General features: G+C 34.7%; 5 protein-coding genes across 8 annotated transcripts in view; 2 read left to right on the plus strand and 3 right to left on the minus strand.

Annotated features, from left to right (window-relative positions):
* LOC100187231 (synaptonemal complex protein 3-like) overlaps nucleotides 1-5,875 on the plus strand; it is an 8,013-nt gene extending 2,138 nt beyond the window's left edge. The window contains exons 2-7 of the mRNA XM_002125167.5: nucleotides 3,196-3,274; nucleotides 4,630-4,765; nucleotides 5,008-5,118; nucleotides 5,184-5,284; nucleotides 5,501-5,603; nucleotides 5,662-5,875. Coding sequence (XP_002125203.2) covers nucleotides 3,196-3,274; nucleotides 4,630-4,765; nucleotides 5,008-5,118; nucleotides 5,184-5,284; nucleotides 5,501-5,603; nucleotides 5,662-5,718 — 587 coding nt within the window. The 3' untranslated portion in view covers nucleotides 5,719-5,875. The remainder of the gene's footprint in view (nucleotides 1-3,195; nucleotides 3,275-4,629; nucleotides 4,766-5,007; nucleotides 5,119-5,183; nucleotides 5,285-5,500; nucleotides 5,604-5,661) is intronic.
* A 49-nt stretch (nucleotides 5,876-5,924) lies between these two features.
* Nucleotides 5,925-8,186, minus strand: LOC100183241 (ras-related protein Rab-10-like). 2 transcript variants are annotated; one of them, XM_026833868.1, is made up of 7 exons: nucleotides 7,500-8,186; nucleotides 7,309-7,431; nucleotides 7,174-7,234; nucleotides 6,964-7,102; nucleotides 6,737-6,826; nucleotides 6,572-6,673; nucleotides 5,925-6,514 (listed from the first exon to the last, which is right to left on the minus strand). In XM_026833868.1, exons 2-7 carry the CDS (start codon nucleotides 7,358-7,360, stop codon nucleotides 6,419-6,421), a joined length of 540 nt encoding a protein of 179 aa, XP_026689669.1. In that variant the 5' UTR covers nucleotides 7,361-7,431; nucleotides 7,500-8,186; the 3' UTR covers nucleotides 5,925-6,418. The 2 variants fall into 2 exon arrangements, with proteins under 2 accessions (XP_026689669.1, XP_009857997.1); XM_009859695.3 differs by having other exon boundaries at nucleotides 7,309-8,186.
* An 88-nt stretch (nucleotides 8,187-8,274) lies between these two features.
* On the minus strand, nucleotides 8,275-10,460 carry LOC100180877 (F-box/LRR-repeat protein 8-like). Its single transcript, XM_002131170.4, has 2 exons — nucleotides 10,177-10,460; nucleotides 8,275-9,517 (listed from the first exon to the last, which is right to left on the minus strand). The coding sequence occupies exons 1-2, from the start codon at nucleotides 10,317-10,319 to the stop codon at nucleotides 8,482-8,484; spliced, it is 1,179 nt and encodes a 392-aa protein (XP_002131206.1). The 5' UTR covers nucleotides 10,320-10,460; the 3' UTR covers nucleotides 8,275-8,481.
* A 1,889-nt stretch (nucleotides 10,461-12,349) lies between these two features.
* On the minus strand, nucleotides 12,350-13,978 carry LOC100178514 (nuclear envelope phosphatase-regulatory subunit 1-like). The gene is made up of 6 exons (XM_002131201.4): nucleotides 13,802-13,978; nucleotides 13,663-13,734; nucleotides 13,514-13,587; nucleotides 13,013-13,122; nucleotides 12,894-12,948; nucleotides 12,350-12,707 (listed from the first exon to the last, which is right to left on the minus strand). The coding sequence occupies exons 1-6, from the start codon at nucleotides 13,824-13,826 to the stop codon at nucleotides 12,669-12,671; spliced, it is 375 nt and encodes a 124-aa protein (XP_002131237.1). The 5' UTR covers nucleotides 13,827-13,978; the 3' UTR covers nucleotides 12,350-12,668.
* A 3,499-nt stretch (nucleotides 13,979-17,477) lies between these two features.
* LOC100176197 (DNA ligase 4) overlaps nucleotides 17,478-19,904 on the plus strand; it is an 8,776-nt gene continuing 6,349 nt past the window's right edge. For 2 of the 3 annotated variants that reach the window (XM_026833850.1, XM_026833851.1), the window contains exons 1-5: nucleotides 17,478-17,683; nucleotides 17,870-18,027; nucleotides 18,985-19,096; nucleotides 19,303-19,436; nucleotides 19,491-19,661. In XM_026833850.1, the coding sequence (XP_026689651.1) occupies nucleotides 17,554-17,683; nucleotides 17,870-18,027; nucleotides 18,985-19,096; nucleotides 19,303-19,436; nucleotides 19,491-19,661 (705 nt within the window). In that variant the 5' untranslated portion in view covers nucleotides 17,478-17,553. Of the gene's footprint in view, nucleotides 17,684-17,869; nucleotides 18,028-18,984; nucleotides 19,097-19,302; nucleotides 19,437-19,490; nucleotides 19,662-19,904 lie in introns of those variants that run through there. The other variant, XM_026833852.1, reaches the window with a different exon arrangement.

Below are 19,904 nucleotides of genomic sequence, written 5' to 3' on the forward strand. Positions count from 1 at the left end.
GTGTTCACGTGAATTTGGGTTAAGCAGTCTCCACCGTGAACGTAGATTCGTAGAACATTCAGTTTGTTATCTCCTGGAATGCTGATAGTGAACGCGTCAATTGGCATTGTGACGTCAATAATCGACCCATTAAATGCTATTATGACGCAAATAATCAAAGTGTGAATCGCCACTATATCGTAACAAAGCATTATGCGTGGTTGAGGAAAACTTTGGTAAAGATCGACTTTATTCCTTCAAGAATGTATTAACAACTGTAGGCTTAACGATACGCCGATACTGATAAACGACCCTGATAACGCAGTATGTAAATATGACGACAGGTTTTAGACCGACCCCTTTTTTGGGTTCTGGCTACATGACAACCTCCTATACATGACGTCGAAACTAGAGTAAACCGTGATATAAGTATATGATGTTTTATTGTGACGGCAATTTTGGACGGCGGGGTAATTCTATTGAAAATCCGGTGGGGTACTTGAAATGCGTTTACTAGACATGTTGAAATATTTATTAAATCAAACATTGAGCCGAATTTATTTTAACCTTGTAAAAAATCTGAAACTACCAAGAACCGAATGTTGTTACGTCACAGACACAAATGCTTAAGTTGCCAGGCAACCGAAACGTACCTTGACTGACGTCTCCGTTAAAACTGCGGTCTGGAACATTTATAAATGTTAGATTTTTATTATTTTAATAGTTTAATGAAAATATCAATGATCCTATCGAGTTATTCTAGTATTATCTGCGCGAATATGATCTATAAGTTTGCGTAAGAAAGGCAATAAACATGACGCACGCATTAAAATTCCAGGGCCTGCGGGAGTACCCTGGTATTTGTGAGGGCCTGCGCGCAGGCCTTGCAGGCCCGCATTCAGCGCCTATGGTAATGATCCACTTATTTGGCCATGATTGGAATACCCGGAAATTTATGAATACTCGGTAAACTCTCCTGGTGTGAGAAAATGAAAACGGGAAGGGTCTTGAGGCTCATAATTATTTAATAAGTAAATGATGAAGTAAGAACAAAGAAAACAAAATTGTAGTTGCACAGTCTTTGCAGCAGAGGTGATAGGATCCCAGCGTTTAAACTGTCCAAAACATGTCCCCTGGTATGATTGCTGCTCATTGCAATTGTGTGGTGGTACTGGTAGTAGGGTATGTTGAGTTCAGAATCAGATATATACTTACTTATTTGAGATACAACAAGTATATATTTTTTGTTTTCAGACTTGACGAATCATGTTCCCATGTGGGTGCAGTTATTTTTAAAACAGCAGTACGCCATGTAGTTTCCCACCATACCTCCTTCAGTTTCCTACCATCCCTCCTCCCATAGAGTTTAAGCAAGTAAATTATTTTTCCCTACATTTTGCTCCTTTGCCTCCTTTTAGTAACAGTACTTTTCTTTCATTTCTCCTCCTCCTTTTGCTTCCTTTAGTATTCAGTTTCCCTCCATTCCTCCTTAGTGTTGTCCGCTATAAGCACCTTTTATCTCTATATATGATATACACCTGTACTGTATCAGCCAATACCTGTAATAAAGTGATCCTCGCAAATATAGGTGTGTCTATGTTGGATTCCAGTCCGATATATATTTTGCCTTCCATTTAGGCGTTTACCAGCAACGACCCACTTCTTTCTACGCAATAGATCCGCTTTGAAAAAAATTAAACAAGCTTTTTTTTGTTGTTAATGTGAAAGCTTATGACAGTCTATTGCTACACAGCTTGGCGTTTTTTTATTTTATCAACTCTATAACCCTATTTATCTTACAATCCCGTATACCCTGTATACTGTACACTGCGTTGTACGGGTTTTCTAAGGCTGCAGCAAAACAGTCATTATGACGTCACAATATATCGGTGACCCAACCCGGATCAGAGAATATTTCTGTTCATTTTTTAATTAATTGGCGTGCGTGGGACAAATTATGGCGAGCATAAACAAAAGTTTGTAAAAAAAATCGCTTGTGCACCTGCCATATTCTGCAGAGGTAACCCTTTAGCTGGTGGCCACCTGAAATTTTGGTTTCAAAATGTTCCTTAGGTTTCACTGATGCCCACTGTATAACTTTTTTTTGAAAAAACTTGGGCATTCATGTCGAAAAATAACTTTGAAAATGCGCAAAGACATGCTCTGTCACCGTAATTCGTCTGATTTGCTTAGGTTAATGATTTATTACGTCACAAATCCGTGTGTGAATGCCTACTATTTCGTAACAAACAGTCTACCTGGCTAAGAAAAACATGGTAAACATAAGGATAAACTACAACGCAAAACTAACCCGAATGCTTAAAAATAAAAAAAACTCGTTTTGATAGATTTGAATCACCTTGGCGCAACCCATTTGTCAACCCTGTGCGACCCATGTTTGGGTTGCGACCCATACTTTGGGAACCACTAACCTAAAACATTAATTACATTATTAGAAAATGTGAAAATCTGTTTTTGATTCTTGGTTACCTTTAAAATTAATAAATCATTAATTAAATTAGAATAATTTACATACATAACTTAATTCATTTTATCACAAAGTTAACATTGGTTAAGAAAGAAAAAAACAAAAAAAAACACAGTTGTTTTTTTAACTCCACAGTTGTTTTTTTTTTACTTCCATAAGGCGATTTGGGGGTAAAAACAACAAGAGAAAACAGTATGAGCCAAACAAATGTCTTTTCCACCCACAAAAGCTATTTGCGGTGAAAATGATTTTTAGCGGGCTAGCGGGGTTGTCCTTTCTTACCCCAAGTACCCCATTGTTGTTTATAACCCCACTTTACTATATGTGTTATAGTTTTCGTCTTTTTGCCATTAAGTAAAGAATTGGAACAATTGCCATGAATACCTTATAGTTCGCTATGCTTATAGTGCATACATGCTTAAACCGCGGCGCAATACTCTTCTGACTTGGTGATTGGCATAAGACTGCCTGACAGCTTAAGCGTTTTTAAACCCTGCAAACGTAAAGGTTAAACGATGATGCACAAAAAAATCAAACTACGACGCACATAAAGGTTAAACTACGAACCACGTAAACAATAAGTACCTTGCACCATGCATGATGCACATAAAGGTTAAGTGAGCACGTCCTTTTCATGAAACATTTGTATACCTATACTATATCGCTATATGAGTAAAATCGAAATAGATGCTCCTGCTTTATAACTATAGATTCTTATTTTTTTGTAGTAAAACAGCCTAAAAAGCCAAAGAAGCGATCATCGGTTGAATATGAAAGAGAGGAATCGGATTATGAAGAGGATGAACAGTAAGTTAAAATTTTTACACTTTGTTGTAAATCTATTTTGATCAAGTAGTTTATATCCATACATATTAAAATTTAATGTGCCAGGAAATTTTACAAAAGAAATTAATGACAAGAAAATGCCTTTAGGCCAGAGGTTGTGGAAATATTTATGTTTGAACATAGAAATAGCTCCAACCAATAGACTCTTAGTGAACTGTCCAAAATCCAAATATTGGCATACGAACAAAAAAATTCACACTGCGACGCAAAGTTACATACATAGTTACTTAGCAACTCAAAAGCGGGCACAATGTGTATGAAACGGTACACCATTGTTATACCCACCAGAATAATTGAGGGAAAGCTAGGGGGTTCCCCCTTTAAAACAATGAAAAAAAGTTTTTTAATTAAATTATGTATATCCTAGTCTTGTGGGATGAAAAAAGACAAAAGTCCCCTCAAAATATAACAGTTGTTTTTTGCTCCTTTCCATATGGCAAATTTCCGGTAAAAAACAAAATTATATGAGCAGAAATCTACATCAATTTAATTTACAGCAAATAACTGCATTTATGTTTTTTACCATAAAAGGCCCTATCACAATAAAAAGTTTCCAAAACCGGCTAACAAAAATTTATGTTATTTTTTGTTTGATTTGGTGTTTTATTGGAAAAAACACCTCTGTGTATGAAAGTTGAAATACAACATAGGCCAAGCCAAATAAATGTATTTTTTATTGACCTACAATTGGCTACAAAACCTGTTGCAATAAACATTTTTTCAGTAGAATAGGGGGGTTATCCCTTCACCCCAAGTACCCCCAAAAATCATTTGGGGGCAATCACCCTTCACAGAGCCATAGAAATACCGAGTAGTCCAACCCATTGTTACGTAAAACACAAATTGAACGGCAATTTGGGTCCAAAATAACACAGTAGGTATAGGGAAAATGTATGTTTTTCGGTAAATTACAGAAAAACTTGGGCCTAAAAACAAATTTAACGGTTGAAAAATGTAAAAAAACATGTGTTATTTGTTTTCTGTGTCAAAAAAAGTCAAAAATTAGAATTAGAAGCGGTTGATTTGCGACATTTTAGTCATTTAATGCGGCTAAATTTATACATTTTTTCTAAAAAATGTTTGGTAAGGTAAATAGAAGCTGTTTTACACCTTCCCTCAATAGGAAAACACAAACAAAACTTAACAAGTTCGTTTAAACCCTTTGTCAAAGTCACCACTTTTGCTCTATTTTGGACACACATAGACGGCAGTTGGACTACTCGGTGTTTATACGACTCTGACCCTTCACCAGTGCATGTTTGGCAATTGGGCAACACTATACCTCTCATTTTAACAAGGGCCAATGTTTATTCTAGACCTGTTGCATCTATTCTCAATCAGTTTGGTTCTGATATAAAAAAGAGTATCAGTTCAAAGCGTAGAAAGTTGGAAGCTTTTACAAAACAGTGTTGTGCAGCCAGGGAGAAGTTGGATAGTGTATTGGAAAATCAGGTTTAAACTTTCAAATATGTTTTACAGGGTGTGTTCGGACCTGTGGATAAGAGATTAACCAGGAAAGCAGACTTGATTATTTGAGTTCTGCATTATTTTAAGACCTACATCCCAATTTAATCCTCTTTTTGTCTGCTTTGATTCAAATTGTATATCGAGAATTGACTGAATGGTTATTCAGCTCATATGAAGTATTAAGGATGAAGATTTTTAAATATTACATAAAAATGTTTTGTTTTCAGAAAAAAGATCGTTCTACTTTAAATGAGGAATATAAGAAGCAGATATCATCTGTTATTAACCAATGGGAGACAGATATTGATAAAGCAAAAGAGAATGAAGAAAAACTAAATGTTAGACCAAACTAAATTGTTAATTCCTTAAATTATTCAGCAGTTAATTGTTTATTTCTTCATAGAATCTTCTTACTCAGCAAATGAAACTGATAACACAAGTGAGAGTTGTTCAAACACAGAGGTTCAAGTCAATTAAACAGCTACATGATCAGTACATAAAAAGGCAAATATAATATAATCAGTCATTACATTGTATATACAGAAGCCCAAGCTAGAAATAATTAAGCTTTGTGGATAAAAGTTAATAAAAACAGTTAGTATATGAATTGTAGTAGTTCAGTTAGTAAAAAGTGAAGTAAATATTCAAAAGAAACAGGAACCAGTTGGTTTATAAGTTGTTTTATTGTAGTAGACTAACAGTATTTATAATTTGAAGCAGTGTTGGCACGGTTAATGAAACCCACTCTCAACAACATAAGGATGTCAATAAGGAAATAGACAAGGAGTTGTCCAACTTGCAGAAAAAATATTTATTGGAATCGGTAAGTATAAATATGTTCACAGTTGGGAAACATGTTTCTAAAAGGGATTTTTTTTCAGAGAAATCAAGAAATGGCAACAATGCGAAAATCTCTTCATTCCATGCTATATCAGTGATTAGTTAGGATTTATAGGATACGAGTTAAACAAATATTTGCGTTATTGACTTGTTTTTCTCGATGTACAGAGGTTTCACTGCCATAATTTTGTATAAATTTATGTGGTTCTGTTTCTTTTTTGGCGTTTTACTTAAATATACGACAATGTAAACATGCTTAGGTTGCAGGGATCTGTTATTCGTATATACAACAAATCGCAGCAAATGTGTAAAATAAAATTTAATTTTGAAAAACAGGGTTCATATTATACTGAATAATCAAATCGGTTATAAAAGCGTATGTCAACCTTATAGATAAAAATTACCTGTAAACTTACATGAAGTAGGGTCGGGGAAAATGGGACACCTCTCATTCTGTGCTCACTAATGGGTTGTCAAAATTATCATCTATACATAAACAAAATCCCCCCAAAATAATCACTCACAAACTAACATACATGGTAACTCGTAAGCTTGCACGAGGTGTATGAACATCAGTGTTGTAAGGACTGACGTCTTCTCGCTACGCGAGGATAAAGTTACATTCATTCATTGCAGGGCACGAGTGTATGAAATTGAGCAACCATGTTGCCTTGCGACGTCGCGCAATAAAAAGTAAATTAAACATAAAAAGTACAGTATTGCGCTGTTGGAATAATAAACATTTTGGTAAAAGATAAGACATCACAGTAATACAGAACTGTTAGTCCCTTATATTCGCTATGATTTACAACACGCTGGTCGTCTGGAGGGCTTACTAGTGTCTAGTTTTATAGTTGTCTTAGGTCGATCCGATTTCTCTTCTTTCTTGAAGTGCTGTTGTTATTAAATTTCAGTTAACTCTTATATAAGTGTTTCTCTTAAATAGTTTACCTTTTCTACGATTTTCTCTAGTATACGCATAAATGCAATGTCTACGTTGGTGCAATCTTTTGCGCTCGTTTCACTGAACTCCATGCCGTGCTCTTTTGCCAACTGTCAAGAAACTTTTAGAAAATATAATTTCCTGTTTTATTATGAATAATATTCAACACGCACCTTTTCCCCTGCCATCTTGGTCACAACTCGTTGATCTTCCAAGTCGCATTTATTTCCAACTAACAAAGCTTGAACATCATCGCCAGCCCACTGATAACATTTAAAATCATTAAATGAGCAATGCAAACAATCAAATAAGGTGGTATGTGTACTGCATCTCGTTTGGCAAAGCTACGTGGGCTTAGTTAGTCTACTAATTATCCTTTATTTGTACAAGGTTTACTCACGCGATTGAAATTTATGACCCAGTTGTTGACGTGGGAGAATGATTTTAAACTTGTGATGTCATACACTATAATGACGCCTTTTGCGCCTCTGTAATAAGCTGTGGTGATCGATCGGAAGCGTTCCTGTCCAGCCGTGTCCCTATAAATCACGTCACGCATCAGTAAAAAAAATAAGAATGTTCGTATGTAAAACAAGTCTTAGACTCTTACCAAATTTGAACTTTAATCATTTTTTCTTTCACTTTTATTGTTCGAACTTTAAAGTCTATACCTGAGAATGCATAAAAGCTTACAACTTACAATATATGAACCAACGCTTTAGTTTTATCACAACACGCAGCTTACCTATCGTAGCTACAAAGTTAAAACTGAACTCGTTGTCCGTGAACCTTCGCATGACGGAAGTTTTACCTACACCAGAGTCGCCGATTACAACTAGTTTGCATTGCCAGTCCGCTCGTGGTATTTCTAAAGTCGTCATTGTAGACTTAAAAACAATGCAATCATTTCCGAGCTACATACGTATATAAACAAACCTTGAACAAGCTGCAAAGAAATGTACAGTGTGCAGGTAAAAGGTGTTTGTTGGCCCAACTAGTTACTGTAATACTACGTATCAGATATAACAAAACACCACATAAGCGCTCCGTGAAAATGGCTTCAATACAATAATTCTCCGTAAACAAATACGAACCGTAGCCATACACCATGACGTCCTTAACAAAAAAGGTTCAGTTTATTTTTTCAAATCTATCGCTTATTATAACAACTTGAAACTCTATCTGTTTGATGCTTTGTAGGTAAAGTCTATTCTAGTCTATACTTCAAATACAAAGTTAACTATTACCAAGATACAAGTCTAATGCAATTGGGTTTCTGCTGCGTCTGGCATGCATTTGTTTAAATATTTACGTAACGGCCGTGAATGGCTCGCGGTATTGGTTGCACACCACCTAAGCATAGCCAACTGCTTTTCTCAAGAATGTACATGACCCGTAAACGTCCTTCTCCCATAATTTATTTTCATCGTTTTACAATTAAACCGCGTATATGCTGGTGACTTTAACATGTCGGCAAGCCCATCGATAAATGTTTACAGTTTACACAAAGACACAGAAGTGCCTGAAATCAAACCATTTGGAAACTGAAACACAATAGATAGCTAGCCAACGGTTGAATCATAACTTATAATAGTCATTTCCACCCTTGCTCAAGTATTGGCATCCTGTGATTCACTGCACATCTTTAAATAAAGCACGCTTTGCATATTACATATGGTCACAACTGCCCAGTTGAGATTTCTTTTCAGTAGCATCCATTATTTTTGTTTTTATTATTTCCTTATACTATACGAAAATATAGGGTGTAAAATCGGTTATTTATTTACAAAGTTTACTCAATAATATTAGTGAAAATGTGTAAACGGTTTGTAAAAGGTGCTGTAGGCTGCGCGCATATATGTATATAGGCTGTTTCGCTCTGCTGTTTGGTAAGTTTTGCACTTTTACACATCTACGTTTAAACACTAGAGCGACAAATTATTTCGTTGCCCGCGACATTAAATAAATATAACTGAAACCGAACAAGTTTTACGTTTGATTCAATTTGTGAAACTGTATCCTGAGATAATGGGTAGGGACAATTGATCTCGACGAGGTATTCGCAATCTGAGATTAGGTCAAGTAGGGCGGGTTCAAATCCTGGTGGTGGTGGTATTATACCAGCAAGGTCATTTTGCAAAGTCAGGCATTTTAAAGTTTGTTTACAGTTTTGTTTGATAATAACCAATTCTTCAAACCGACTTCCGCTGACGTTTAGAGTTAAATGGGTTACGGGAATATCTGGGCATAAGATTTTGTTGATAGCTTGCTGGGGTGTTGTCAGAAGAATTTCCAGTCTTAGTTCTGCATCTGGGTTTGACCGATTAAATGTTTTCCATGTTTCCGATTTCACCGCGTTGCTGTATTTATCGGAAGCATTGCAAATCAATGAAAGATTACTTACAGTTGTCCTGAAATCTGAACAAAACTCAGCAACCACACGGTCGTCGATGGAGTGGTAGAATGTACACAGCTCCTTCAACTCCGGACAGCCGCTTACTAATACCAGCAATCCGTTCGGAGTAACGTTATCAACAAAGCAAATGTTCTGAATTCTAACAACGCGAAGAAATGGATGATTCATGGCCAGAATACGAGCAAACTCGTCGTCCAAAGATATATTACACTCTGTGAGGTCGACCGTAGTGAGATGACATACACCCACGCCAGCATTTGGCTGCGATCCGAAAAGATTTTTCATTGTACTTAACAGTTCAGTCCCATTAAACAAGAGAGGATTGTAACCCGAAAAGTGAAAACTGAACTTCTGAAGTTTCTTGCTCGGAGAAGATCTCAACTCTTCCATGACCATCATCGCACGATCCCTGCTCACAGATTGCTTGGGATTTACAAATATTTCAACTTCACTCAGTCTTCCAATCTGACAGTAGCTCTCAATGCACTTGATAGCTTTTCCTTCATCATCTATATTCGTGTCGAACTTGAACATGAATCTATAAATTATAGCACAGTCTACTGTTTAAGGTTTTTGTGGCTGTACAATACCTTGATTTTCTAAGCGTGCAATAATATGTCGTGGTATTTACGTGTAATTCTAACAATGAAACCATTTATTAACCAAAATTAACAAGGATTTTAAACTGTGTGTTTCGCTAATAACTCTTCGTGTGTTTTAAGATATATGTATTTTTAAATTCTTTTTAATTAATAAAGGTATGAGAGTAGGCTACTAATTCGTGATACGCACCCAAAACCGTCATATAGTAGAGTGGGGGAAGATGGGACACCTTTAGCACATAATATCCAAGTATCCTGATCGTGTTTTAAACAATTAACAACAGTCTATGGGAGTCGTGGGGATAAAGTTTTATAAATATTTGAATGTTCTTTGTTTACTGGTAAATGGGACGAGAAAATACAGTTAAAAGGTGTCCCATCTTCCCCCACCCTACTGTATATTTTAATTTTGGAAATATTGGCACATGTGCTTTTAAGTGTTCCGTCTTTTCCACACTCTACTACTTTTTCTAGTGTTGTCAATTAGAAAAGGTGGATCAGTACAAATTCATAGCATCACCTGTAAACCGTTATTTATTTTGATTTTTAACTAGCAGCATATTTGCGTAGCGGCATTACCGTTGAATCAACTCACCTGCTCCACAGCTTTGGATGTTGTAGACATTCATTCCACCATTTGCACACGACACTACATTTTAACCTCTCGTTCATTGACATGTATGAAAATATATCTGCAAGTATGTTCTGTGGCAAGGTAGCCCACGTAAGGTAAGTCATTTTAATCCAGCAAAACAGTTCTTATTGATACTTCTATTTCCTGGTCGTTTATACGTAATTTATTATTATTTAATAAGCATAATAACGGTTAGCCATCTTGCGACAACGGTCGACTATGCTCGATCCGAAGGTAGAATTTATTTATACATTTATTATAAATAAATTAAAATTTATTATAAAAACTGATAATGTGTAAGATGATTGGTAAAGAATATGTTTAAGTTGGCTTTGTACAACTCCTGTGCTCTTTGTTGACTTGTAAACGTAAGCTAATTTAACCTTGTCATTGCTAAAAACCGTTTGTTTTCGGGAATTTTTTCATGTAGTAATAAGGTATTGTTAAAAGTTAACATTTATCATATAATGGCAAACTAAATAGAATATTTCATATACGCGTAGGCTACTTCCAAATTCTCAGACAGTATAACCGCTGTTACGACAGATCGCATGACTAAAAATTGTGACCTAAGCGTATAAATAGGGCGTATACCAGGTACAGATTATTATGGATTTGTTTCCCTCAATAAGAGATATGGAGACAATTACCATATTATCTTCCTTTTATGTTTAGTACAATGGGAAAGATAGGACACTTCAGCACATATTGCCAAATATTTCCAAAATCAAAATAGATGACGGTTTTTGGGTAAAACCACGAATTAGTACTATCATTCCTTTATGAATTGGCAACAATTAAATAAAATATAATAAAACACACGAGGAGTTATTTAGCGATCCGCACAACAGGTGAAATTTTACAAACTCGAAAACACACAGGATAAGATGGGACAGTTTAAAATCATTGTTAATTTTGATTATGAAGTGTATTTATAAATAAGAATATACGTAAATAACACGAAATAATACTGTACGCTTTAAAAATTAGGTCTAAACATTCTTTTTCTTGCCCTACTGCTATAGTTTTTAACATGCTACCCATACATTATATTATTGCATAACAATTGGTATTGTTTAAACGACAATGAGTAATGTTTGAACATAAATGGATAAATATTGTATCCTACAAATGTATATGAACTTGTGATAACAGAAAATTGATTATAACTATTGATAGTTTTATTTTTGCTACAAACTGGGTATTACTACTCTGTTTTTGGCACTGATTTATAAATATAAATACAGTTGGATGGGGGAAGACGGGACACCTTTAGTACCTAATATCTAAATATATTGATGGTTTTTTTTATGTTTTAAACAGTTAACAACGGTCGATATGAGTCATGAGGATAATCTTTTATAATTCTGTGCTGAATGTTGTTTGGTTACTACCAAATTGGACGAGAAAATAGAATGAAAAAGTGTCTCATCTTCCCTATATATATGTTTTTTTTTAAATCTAAAAATTTAGTCTAACATTTCTAAATATACATAGCTTACGGTTTTATTTTAATTAAGAGATTAAAGAAAATTCTCGCCAAAACTAACAACAACAACATTAAGAACTACTGTTTAACCAAAAAGGATATGTGGTTAATAATATTATAGCCCATAACGTGCCTTATCTTTTCTGCAGCAGCCTTCTGTTAGTAGTCAACGTCTGTAGACCCAACGCAATTTTGCTTCATTTCGGAATACATTTTAAGCTTGCAAAATACTATTATCTTTATATTGACTAGTATCACGTCTTACGGCTGGTGTTGCTGCGTTTATTGACGTTGGCTGTCTGTATCACGATATAGCGGATGCATTGAGACAAATACGTCCCGTTACGTAGTACCTCATCCCACCGTAACTAATGTTTATATTATTTACAAGAAGTGCGTTTTGTGATGTGTGTTTACGATTTACATGCAGCCTGGTAAACGCTGTTTCGAAAACCTAGCTGCAAAACTTTGTCGAAAACTTAGAAGAATTTTTATACGGACAGACGGGACAGTCTTCTGTTACACTTATTCATATTGTTAATTTTGTTTGCGGTTGTTTACCTGGTAACTGCCACTGTGGCTTCCATTAATCTGTATTTGACATATTATTTTTTTATCACCTGTACTTTTCTAGTAGAACGCAAGTTTTAATTACTCACTTTTTGGTTTATTACCATACAAATGTGCATTTCACATTTGCATGGATATGTAAATTGCTTGTATGTAAAGTGACTATTAATTTCAGCCATGGTAAAACAAAACATGGAATAAAAATTTCATTTAAACGAGTTCAATGAAATGTTAAAAGAAATTGTGGAGCATCAATGTTAAAGTTACAAAGAACAGATAAAGTGTGCACAGAATATACACTATTGCCATATACACAAGTTATGTAACAGTGATCCTTGCACCTTTCTACCAGAATAGTACAATTAGAGCTGCATTTATTATTTCTTTTGTGCAGTTAATTGTCCGGTCGAGGTTTAAGTATGAGTCTTCCACTCTGAAATGAAAAAATAAAGTTAAACACACAAACCAAAGTGATTGCAAGTAGCATGGGCAATAAATAAATGTAGGTCATCCAAGTTCAAAAGTAAACACTACTTGGAAAACTGAAATTGGTCAAAATAATCTGATGCATAAACTTTCCCAAGTTATCTTAAAAAATGTTACAGCATATATTATATACCTCATCACATGACATGTTGTAATCTTCCAGAACGGTTTGCAACCTTCCAACAATTCTAAAACAAGTTTCACAAATTAAATTAATGTGGAAGAATGGATGTATACGCAATGTTAACTTACATTGAAGGTGCAACCACTCTTTTATGAATGCCAGCAAAAAAAAGTAAAATTAAAGTCACAGAACTGATGGTGAAAAATGGATGTTGCCACAGTGAAGATAAAAATGGATTCTGCATTGACACAAAGAGAAGTATTAAATTAAACTTACTTATGAATGTAAAACTTACTTTATCCTCGCGTGGCCGGAAAACGACAGTCGTTATCACACGAGTTTAACACCTCGTGCCAGCTTACGAGTTACCATGTATGTTACTTTGTGGGTAATTATTTTTTTTTGATTTTTTCTTTTTTTTATGTATTTCTGATAATTTAGACAACCCATTAGTAACCACTGGGTTGGAGCAATTACCGTTAAGTGTCTTGCCCAAGGACACATACGCCCACAATGGTAGCAGCATCGAGCCTTCAACCCATTACCTCTGGGTTACAGGGAGGAGCGCTAACCACTATACCACGGCGCCGGACAAACTTATAAGGCAATAACACAAATACAGTACAAACCCTTGATGTGTTTGGATCCATAAGCCACAACCATGCTCCTGTTGCAGTACACACTGACACTATGATAAGAACAACTAAAACACATAAAATGTTACCATTTAATGCATACAACAAACTTTTTTATAGAATAAAAATGATATTTTACTTACTTCGCCACCTTGAAGTAGAAGGCTGCAAATACGATATATATTCCATTATTCTTCTTTCAAAGGCTTTTAAATCTGTGCAAAGCAGAAACACAATTATATCTGATCTTTTTTTTTAATTTTTAAACTTCTAATTTCTTACCTTCGGTTTGCTCGATAGAGTTCATGGTTGCTTGAAGACACAAACTTAACACATAGATTATTTTAACTAATAGCTTGCTTTGTATTCTAAACACCAAAAATTAAAATACAACAAATGCATGCGGTTTGAAACCGCATTACTACAATATCACACACACACCAAAAATTATACACAATAGCAAATCGCATAAGAGAAACTACTGATGCGTAACGACATCACACTTTCATTTGCGATTTCTATTACTTTAGTATTCTATTCTAGATTTGCACTAAAAGCAGCTAAGCATATCTATAGCCACTTAGTAGAAAGGTTTTTATTATATTATCTTTTCTTATTTTTTCATTTAGTATGTTTTATTTAGTATTACATATTACGGAACTGTATTTTAGGGTGAGGGAAGATGGAGCACCGTTTATTCTATTTTCTTTTTCCAATGAATAGTAAACAAGAAACATTCAAAAGAATTCTGAAACCGTATCCCCCTTACTCACATAGATTGTTGGTAATAGTTTAAAACACGATCAGAACATTTGAATATTATGTGTTGATGCGCCTAAACGCCACTGCGCAATAGCTCGGAACAAAAACAATGATAACCCGGGCAAGATGTTTACACGTTGATTTAAAGTTATCAGAGCTGAGTTGGTATGTTATTTGTAGCCTATAGAAAAAGTAAGTACCACTAACAAACTTATTTTATGTTTTTTTAATAAACACGTTTTACCTTCAATATTTGCGCATGCGCAGTAGGTCGGAACAAATACAGTGACCACCTGGTCAAATTTTATTACGACCCTCCGTTGTAAAAGTTCCAGAAACGACGTTTACACGTTAAAAGTTTAGTTTTTGATTTAAAGTTAGCAGGACGAAGTTGGTATGTTATTTGTAGTCTAGAAAAAGTAAATACCACTAACAAACTTCTGTTATGCTAGTTTATTAAGCACATTTTACTTACAAGTTACCTTACGCATATATTTATGTAGGTCACTATAGCATGATCTTCCCATAAAAAAAAAAAAAAAAATTAAAAAATAAAGTAATATTTTTCCCCAGAACTTTTGTCGGTCGGTACGTATTTATTAAAGCTCGTATTGTATTTGTTCCGAAATTTCAGAACGAAAACAAATATATGCGCATGCGCAGTAAGTCGGAGCAAATACAATACGAGCTCTAATAAATACGTACCGACTGAAAAAAGTTCCGGGGAAAGATATTACAAAACATATTCTATCACCTGTACTGTAAGCGTCGCTATGTTTATTTTTATGTAATACATAGCGCTATAACATATTCAAAGCTGGATCGGTAGAACATTCTATAAATATGCTTTTTTTATAGCGAATATTAATATGTATAGTTCATATTTTTTGGAAACAAGAGATCAAAGATCTAATGCGTGAGCACGTCATAAACTAGTTAGCATGGTATTAATTAACCCTTTACTACAACGGTCGACTGAGCTCGATCAAAAAGTTTTAATGCGTCCCCAATTTAATGGAAATAGTTTGGTTCAGGCGTGAATCGATGTGAGCATTCCTTATCTCACCAACACGTGCCCTCCCAAATTTCCAGACATCATAAGCACTGTCTCGACAAATCTGAATGCTAAATCTTTTGCCTAACGGTTATGGCGCCCGCTTTAGAGCCTAATGTAAGGATTCGATCCTCGCTTGCCTTAACATTAATTTTGAATTTATTTTCTTTTAATAAGAAATATTGGAGACTAATACCATAACCTATACAATTTATATTTATATTCGCACACTAACGTCAACAAAGCCAAAAGTTACTGATAACTGTGTTACCAACGAGTTCCATGGCACGTTTACTTGACTCGCAAGCGTTACAATTTTTATTTTATTCATTAATCGGACAATTGTATACACTATGGCTTATAAGACTAAGCTTAGGTAGAGATAATATATTGAATACAATCGATTATTCAATATTAAAGTACATTTTAAGTACGAGTTAGCGCCCTAAATTAACTGGGCAGGTGTGGTAACTGCGTTGTATAAAAGGGTAAAACCCGGTCAGTGCTGTTCCGTGTAATCTAGAGCAACCGTTCGTGCTGTTCGAGCTGTTCGAGCTGTTCGCGCGTATTTTAGAGATGTTCGCGCTGTTCGCGCGTATTTTAAAGACACCCAAAAAGACTCACAAAAAAACAACTACAACAACAAGAGATAAAAAAATCTAATGAGTAAGTACGTCTTAAACGAATTAGTACAGTAATAGTCCGGCGCCGTAGCATAGTGGTTATCGCGCCTGCCTGTAACCCAGAGGTAATGGGTTCAAAGCTCGACGTTGCTACCATTGTGGGCGTATGTGTCCTTGGGCAAGACATTTAACGATAATTGCTCCAACCCAGTGGTCACTAATAAGTTGTCTAAATTTATCAGCCATACATAAAAAAATAACCACCCACAAAGTAACATAAATGGTAACTCGTAAGCTGGCACGAGGTGCTAAACCCGTGTGATAACGACTGTCGTTTTCCGGTCACGCGAGGATAAAGTAAGTTACATTCATTCATTCATTCATTCATAATCAGTCCCTTTACTACAACGCACTTTACATGATTTACAAGCCGACCTCCCGCTAACACGTTTTGGTATCGCAATTCCTACATTTATATAAAAAAAATATCCACTGCTATAATATAAGTAAACTTAATTGAATTTTATGAATATAGTAGGCTATAGCTTGGTCCGATTGTTTTTATAGACACTTAACAGCAGGGTAAAATTTGTAGTGCCATGTAAAACTGGGGCAACAAAACACAATTAATATATCACCCTTATTTTAAAAATTGAGGTGGCATGGCACTTTCGGAATCCCTAACTGGCCTAACTGAACGTCTGTGAATAGCGGTTCAAAATTATGATGGGGTATTATACTTCTATAATTTACTTTTGTTTGGGAAATAACTAACACCCGTTCGATTTTTTGTTGCAATGCATAGAAAACCATCTCTTTAACTTCTATGATTTCTTTGAGTTTCTCTGATTAATAGATTATATACAAGGCGACTTACAATGTACATGGCAAAGATAAACATTGCTACATGTCAGTCTTCGCGAAAACTACGTTTATAACTTAAGTAATAGCAATAACCTATGTAGATAACAAACTTTTTACTTGCCTGCTAGTCTACTAGTGCTGCTACAATGAAAAAGCATGTAAACAACGGTATAACGTTCTAATAAAATGGCTTTATTTAAGAACTCGTAATAAGTTAATGCTTACCATTATATACACAACCAATAATGGCCATTGAATAATCCGTAGTTCAATATTCCATCTCTACGGTGCGGATGAGTAATAAGTACCAACGATGTAAACTGTTCTTGGCAGAATTTCCCGCTGTGAGCAGAACCTGAATTTGTTTGTGACTGAACGCCCAGACCACTAACGTGCTCAACAAGAAGAACTGTTCGACGAAAAAGAATCTATATGGGGTCCCATCTATATGACCACTGACGACTTACGTGCTCAACAACTGTTCGACAAAAATTTCGAAAAGTTCATGAACATTTATTTTTGTTAACCCCTGTGTCTGAATACAATTTTGCATTGTTCTGAACCAAAAGGTTAAGTTTTGAACTACTACTTTGCTGGTCGAGTATGTTGTAATACCACTTTAAATGTCTAATATAATGATAATGTATAGCCAGTTTTGGCGTATTAGTTAACATCATAAAGTATGGTAATTAGGTATCCTGGATTCCTGTTATAGGCTATAGTTTGTATATATGGAATTTAACATAGAGAAGCAATCCACTTCCACCCAGGTTGGAAAGGATAATGAAGGAAAAAGTGTTGCTTCGAAGATACCTTTTCATCAATTATGCATACTGTTTGATAAAATATACAAGGCTAAAAGTAAGTTTTGTTTGGTTGTAAACTATGCGCAGTCATTAAAAGAATAATTTAGATGCCACTAAGAAGTAAGTACAACGTTTCCCTCAGGCGGCAGTAACCATTTAAACTTAGAGTGGTACCATGTGATTAATTTGGGTAAAATAGTTTCAAAACATAATATTAATAAGGTTTGTGTATATTTTTCAGGTAATGCAGTAAGAAGACAAGAACTAAAGTTGTTTATATCAAAATGGAGGGAATTACAAACTAAATTTCACCAGCCTGGAAAAATTGATACATTATATCCAGCTATAAGACTAATTTTGCCCCAGTTAGATAAAGAGCGAGTTTCATATGGACTTAAGGTTTGTAGTATATATATATATATATATATTTGTTGTTGTGAGTTCAAATAATTTTTTGTGTGTGTTTTGTAACTTCAATTTGCTTCTACATGTTGTTTCTACCTTTTCATTCAGAAAAAATCTTTTTTTGTTAGAGTTTTAGCGAAAATAAACTTTCAAAAAATGACGTGATTAGGTTATATAGTAGAGTGGGGGAAGATGGGACACCTTTAACACCTAATTTCCAAATAGCCTGATTGTTTTTTAATCAATTAACGACGGTCTGTGGAAGTCTTATGATGATAAGGTTTTATAATTCTTTGAATGCTCTTTGTTTTCTACCAAATAAAAAGAGAAAACTAAACGAAAAGGTGTCCCATCTTCCCCCACCCTACTATAAGTGACATAAGATAATAGATCCCTTTTACGTCATTCTTCCAACAATCATTTCAGTTTGATAGTAAACAAACCCGGAATCAACTTTCCACTAGATTCCTTATGCATTTTTTTACCTAAAACCCCAATTACACATTAATACAAGATTTCTGATGACGTCATTCAAAATTTAATGATGTCATCAAAACTATCAAAATACAGCCTTGTAGCAAATTTTCCAAAGAACAAAAGTCTAATTGATCATTTTTGGCTGACACAAACACCTGTGTCGCTAGAGAACAATATGTGACAGTCGGTCAAAAATGGAAAATTTGTTAAATACATCTCATCCCCAAAGGGTTAAATACAACTAAATATAAGTTATGTTCTATATACCTGTATTGTGGGTTTAGCAGCTCTGATTTTATGTGACACTTTTATTTATGTAGTTTTTACCAGCTTGTGTTCAACAACTACTGTACTATTGTTACTAATCTTCTTTGCTGTATTAATTAACCTGATTTGTATTTGAAGAGATAAAAGTTATAGTTGCCTATTCTGTATAACTGCATACTTAATTCTTATTATGACATACAAACACAGGAAGTTTTGTTGGCACGACTTTATGTTGATGTGATGGGTTTGTCAAGAACAGGCAAAGATGCCAAGAAGTTGTTGGAGTTTCGCAATCCAAAAGTGAACTCTTCAAATGCAGGTGAATGATTTATGATGAAATTAAACACATTGGCAGCTTTGAGCTGTAGACTACATAAAATTTTCACCATATTTTATCCATACAGATATTCTGCATGTACATTTAATATTTTTGATTTGTAAAACCTTCTTGGTTTATTTTGAGGGAAATCATTGTTATTGTTGGCCTTACATGTTTAGAAGTTATACCAAAACTATTATGTGTAGGTGACTTTGCTGAAACAGCATACAAACAGTTGCTATCCAAGAGGTGCATTGATAAAGGTAGTTTAAAAATTTCTGAAATCAACTTGTATTTGGATAAAATCGCTGTTCAAAGTTCAGAAAAGAAAAAAGAAATGGTTTGTAGCCTATAAAAGTAAATGTTAATTTGTGTATAAGTTTAATATATCCAGGTTCGAAAAACTTTTCTGGAATTGATTCAAAAGACATCTGGTGTAGAGCAAAAATGGATGATTCGGATCATATTGAAAGACATGAAACTTCGGATGGGACAGAAAGTTATTCTTGAGGAAATCCATCCTGATGCTGAAGAGGTGTTTAATGTAACTTCCTCACTAAAACAGGTGATGACTTATTTTCTTTGTAACTTCTATACCAAGATATTTAGTATTAGATAAAGGTCCATAATGAATGGATGACACTTATTTATCCTACGTGGTTGGGCATCAGCAACCCTTACAACACAGGTGTCTTATTTCATACACTTCAATAACACTTTCAGGTATAACTTTGTGAGCGATTTTTCTGGCAAATAAAGCAGTTAATAATTCTTTTTTGCGGATTTTTTCATTCTTTAAATTAATTTG

The sequence above is a fragment of the Ciona intestinalis genome, chromosome 3, assembly GCF_000224145.3.
Source record: "Ciona intestinalis chromosome 3, KH, whole genome shotgun sequence".
In the NCBI taxonomy this organism is placed as follows: domain Eukaryota; kingdom Metazoa; phylum Chordata; class Ascidiacea; order Phlebobranchia; family Cionidae; genus Ciona; species Ciona intestinalis.